The sequence below is a fragment of the Montipora capricornis genome, chromosome 10 (genome assembly GCF_036669925.1).
Source record: "Montipora capricornis isolate CH-2021 chromosome 10, ASM3666992v2, whole genome shotgun sequence".
In the NCBI taxonomy this organism is placed as follows: Eukaryota; Metazoa; Cnidaria; class Anthozoa; order Scleractinia; family Acroporidae; genus Montipora; species Montipora capricornis.
This window is the reverse complement of record NC_090892.1, coordinates 6,188,453-6,193,452: the sequence shown is the minus strand read 5'-3', so window position 1 is coordinate 6,193,452 and position 5,000 is coordinate 6,188,453. Positions and strand designations below refer to the sequence as shown.

Here is a 5,000-nt window from a genome sequence, read left to right as displayed (position 1 = left end):
AACGGTGTGTTTTATAGCGGAAAACGTATCCATGGTATGACTTGTAAAACTATGACTTACCAGTGGGCGTAGAAAGACGAATGTAAAGATTATGAAAGCGAAGGTTGTGGTCTTCATTTTTGGCGGAGCTAGTTCACAGAGCATTGACAACACACAGCCCTTTGGCCGAAAACACAGCTGGAGATCACGCGCTGCGTTAAGAACGGGCTCGATTGCTGTTAGTCGGGGAACGCGGAATGTTGCCTTAAACCGACAACAAAGAATTCAAATGATAAGTCAGTACCAGCATACCAGATTGCCACAAACAAGTGTCTTTTCAGTATGCCAACAGACGCAAAATATCGTGAGACTATCAAAACAGTCTCGAATCCGACAAAACGCGCTGATTTGATTTCAGCAGCGCTACAACTTTAGTACGCGTTGCTAAAATCACGTTTCAGAGAATTTTTCAATATTTTTGCATAATTCAGGGCACTTGGCCAAATGCCCATCATGTCATAAAGACAAAACAAATATAATTGACTTTTCTTAATAATGGAACTTCCCAGCCAATCACAAGAGCAAGCAAGATAATTTTTCATATCACTCTCTTTTGAAATTATTGGTATTGGAAAGGCTGTTTTCTCATTACTGAATGTTTCGGTTGGTTAAATGGTGTGAATTTCATCAGAGAAAAAGGGAAATTAAGCAGTTCTAGGCGCAAATATCTCTAAGAGTATATTCAAATGCGCCATATCTATTATGAAATAAATTATATAAGAAATAAAAATATTTAATTATTATTACTGCGAAGGAAATTTGGAGGAAATTGCAAGCACATAAGCATGTTAATTATCTTGTCTCATCCGGACTCCCGTTTATGAATTATTTAAAACAGTACAACTACTACAATCCAGATAACCCTGTTGGCTCAATTAAGTCCACTTGAGTTCCGTGACGATTTGAGCCATCGCTGACTCCGCTGTGTAAGCCGGTTGATGCTTGTATGAAATAGTCCAAAGCAGATGTGTGTCGTTTTTTATATTATTCGATCACTTCAAGCAAAGCCCCAAACGCCGACATTTTAAATCTATTCTTGTAAACCAATTAACCGTATCAGTTCTTGACAACATACGAAATCGAGATATTCAATTTAAAAAGTTGATCTGGTATGTAATGATGACTGGGCATCTATGGAAGTGAGAAGCCCTTACTCTGTAAGTCTTCTGTACCTCTTCCGCTTGGCGGGGAAGATTAAAGCCAAGTTTTCATATGTCGGGAAAATCCCAGACGATTGGGGATTTCGCAGTTTCCCGACCGTCCCAGACTTTGCCGACTAATGAAAACCATAAATCGTAGACATCCCCGATAATCTGGGATGGTCGGGGACGAATCGGGAAAATAGGAAGCGTTTCTATTTTTGCGACGTGTCCCATATTTTTGCGATTGTCGGCGACGTCGGCGACGAGGGAGACGTCGGCGATGGTTCTACATTGCAAGTTTTCAGTTTTTGGCGCGCTTTCCACTTTCTGCGAAAGTCACCATTGGGAGAATCTGGGACAAGCGTTTGTTGATTTTCCGATACTCGGTAAAATCTGGGACGGTCGGGAAACTGCGAAAATCCCCGATCGTCTGGGATTTTTACTAGGCTTAGGGGAGTCTCTCTCAGACAACTTTTGTGTGTCACACGTGTTTCGTCACGTAATCGACAGATGCGTGACAAAACATGGTAGGCAGCATCGCTGACTTTACGTATATATACGACACTATATTTTGATCATGGACTTGAAATGGGTTCTAATGAAGCAGAAATCTGTGCAGTTACAGTAATTTGCTCGATGAACAGAAATACTAGAGTCTACGTACCCGCCATTATTTCGAAAATTTTGGCAATGAAAAACATCACGTAAAGTTTTTCCTTCGAGTCGTTACAACAACAAAAAATTTGGACCACCTACCCCTAAAGTGAAAGTGGTATAGCAATGCGTCACAAAGTAATAGGAAAGAGTGTGCAAAGATGTTCTTTTTACTCACTAAGCGTGACGTTTCGTTGCGTATAATTGGTTGGTTACGCAATCGCTCTTCCGGGAAATATTGCGTGATGAGCTGAAAGTTCGCGAGAAGACACGCGTGATGACTTAGGTAACCAGGTTTTCATGCAGACAGTGCCATTCTCTTCGAAGATCCATCGAAAACAATGTGTTCTAAGATTTTTCTACTGTTATTCATCATATCTCTGGTATTAATCCCAAGCAATGGCCGTAAGGCCGATGAAGAGAACCCATTTCGTATGGCGAAGCTGAACATGATCTGGAGGAAAGCTCAAAACAAGATGTCGCAACAGAAGTTGCAAGACTTTCGCCATGTTCTCGAGATGCAAGACCGAGCGGAAATTCGTTGGAAAGAAGTGAAAGCCTCCGGTGGTGACGAAGATGGTGAAATGGAATCAATGCTTCGAATGAAGTTTTCCCGTGTGCTTCAACAGTTTCACCTGGAAGATCATTTCGATGATATGGGCAATGATATAAGAGACAAGCGCGCCGGAACCGAGGGACAAGGCGTTTTTAATGATAAACGCTTGAGCGAACTCTGGGAATCTGCACAAGGTTTGTTGCTGTTTTTATATTTGCTTATAATTTTGTAGACACCGAAATTAAAATATATTCCTTAACAGTTGCGTAGGGTGGTACAAATGTTTTTTTTTTACCTCCGCCATTGCATTTTCATAACGCAGAACAAAACCCCGTGCCACATATTATTTTGTTCTCTCGTCCCACATGGTCCGGGTTCAATTTCCGTGTAGGTTGAGATTGTGAGTTATCCACTCTGCCCTGAGAGGTTTTTCTCCAGATAGTCCCGTTTTCCCCTCCGCAAAAAACAACCTACAGCGTGAGCCCAAACTGTGCCCCAACGCAAAAATACACTTGACTCTTAAGGTGACTTAACACAGTTTTGAAGCACTCATACTTCCACTTCTGCTACAGATAAGTACTACCACGAAAAATTATATTTTTGATGGCTTAAGTGCTCTGCAGGCTGTTGCCATGGTAACGCATCTGAATTTACCCATTGACCCCGAGAGTGAAATTTAATAGATTTTACTCTAACACTAGGCCCCAGTTGTTCAAACGATGGATAGCGCTATCCTCCGGATAAATCACTATCCACTAGATAGTGATTTATCCAGTGGATAGTGCAATCCATCGTTTGAACAACTGGCCCAAGATGATTAATTATTTTTACTCCGAGGGTGTTTGAGGTGTGAATTGGTTGACACAAGGCCTAAAGAGTGCTTATTCCTCATTTCAAGGCTGTGCTCTAAGGAAAATTTCATACTGTTATCGTATGAACAATGAGACAATTGATTACACACTGATATGTAACGGCAAACAGGGAATGGTGTTGAATAAGAACTTTCATCATTGGAGTGTCCGTAATAAAGAGGTTAAGTTTGTATGAATTTTCTCTCTGGGGCAGAGATTTTGTGTCCGTTGTCCGTATTATAGAGGTTATTTTTGTATTAGAGAGGTGTCCGTAAGGAGAGGTTCGACTGTAAAAGGCTACATTTACTGTTCAAAGTTTTCTTATGGCAGTTAATCTGGATGATACATAGGAAGTGCCAAGCACTCAAAGAAACAATGCCATTTTATAAACAACTTTCTAACCTCAGTTGCTTGGGACGGTACTGGGGAATATTAGCCCTTAGTCGTTTTGGTACTGCTGTGACCACAGGCCAATATTCCCCAGTACGGCCCTTATGCTTCGTTAGTAAGAGTTTATTAGTTATTGTTAATTGCTCCTGTCATCTAGCTCTCACTAGTCTCCCTCACGCAAAGTTTCTTGCCCTATTGCGTGACAACACTAAAAACGGCTACATGGAAGAGTAAGCTCTCACAAAAAGACTTGAGACTTAAATGGCAAAATAGATAATTTGCATACCACATCATACCTAAGGTCTGTAGGGTATTAACAGAAAGGTATGTACCTTCCTTTACAGCTAAATTCAGCCCAGAGGAACTGAATGACCTTCAAACTGAATTTCAACATCACAAGGATAAACTTAAAGAGTACAAGCATCTGGTGGATATTCTGAAGAACTCGGAAAGCATTTCGGAAAACTCTATTCACAGGCATACAAAGTTCACAGACCAGGAACGGGAAAGCGTATACAATAAACTTCATGATACCCATGAAACACTAACAAAAGACTTCATGAGGTTGAAGGAAAAAGTAACAGGTGGAAAAGAAGAATTCCAGGATCCTCGTGTGACTGAATTGTGGGAGCGAGCTAAACGTGCTCAATTTAATCAAGAGGAGCTTGACTCAATCAAGGTAAAGTAATACCGTGTTTGTGACTTTCAATAATAATTCTGAAGAAATTTTTTGATTGTGTTATATTTACATTTACATGTATGTTAACTCATTCACTCCTCATGTGCCCAGCACATCCCCAGTCGACAAGTAAAATTGTCTGGTTTTAGATACAGTAAAATCTCTTAATCACTCCAGGAGTCAATAGATTAACTATCAAAAGAAATTGTCATTATTATTCTAAAGTTCCGTAAGATCTGGTCTATTATGAAATTGCGTTGCATCATATTAATTTTATCCCAGTTACTGGGCATAATTGTATATATGGAAGAGTTTCCATCCCAGTATTAATTAAACCAAGATATGGGCAACTGGGCCAGCTCACTCTTTCAGGTGAACAAATGGAGGTTCTCACAACAGGTGCAGTGGTAAGGGCAGTGCCTACTATTGTTCTCAAGATACATGTACTTGGGTTTCCTATGGGTAATGCTTACCAAAACAGTGATATTTTAAGCGTGGTTTCAAACTATCCGGAGAAAGTAGATCTTAGTAAGTACTCTTGGTATCCAAAAAGAAAATTGGGGGTAACCATGCATTTTTGAGAGAAAATTTTTGAATTAAGTTTCAATTTGAGAAAGAACTCCATACATTGCTTTGTATTTTAAAGCCTTTTACAAATATTATTCATCAATTATCTTTGAAAAATGCAT

The 5,000-nt window shown here is 40.0% G+C and overlaps 2 protein-coding genes across 2 annotated transcripts in view; one reads left to right on the top strand and one right to left on the bottom strand.

Annotated features, from left to right (window-relative positions):
• The window catches only part of LOC138018742 (follistatin-related protein 5-like), a 9,553-nt gene extending 9,116 nt beyond the window's left edge, over positions 1–437 (bottom strand). Inside the window, exon 1 of the mRNA XM_068865430.1 lies at positions 61–437. Coding sequence (XP_068721531.1) covers positions 61–144 — 84 coding nt within the window. The 5' untranslated portion in view covers positions 145–437. The remainder of the gene's footprint in view (positions 1–60) is intronic.
• Positions 438–2,096: 1,659 nt separating this feature from the next.
• The window catches only part of LOC138021614 (alpha-2-macroglobulin receptor-associated protein-like), a 7,318-nt gene continuing 4,414 nt past the window's right edge, over positions 2,097–5,000 (top strand). Inside the window, exons 1-2 of the mRNA XM_068868521.1 lie at positions 2,097–2,585; positions 3,977–4,311. Coding sequence (XP_068724622.1) covers positions 2,177–2,585; positions 3,977–4,311 — 744 coding nt within the window. The 5' untranslated portion in view covers positions 2,097–2,176. The remainder of the gene's footprint in view (positions 2,586–3,976; positions 4,312–5,000) is intronic.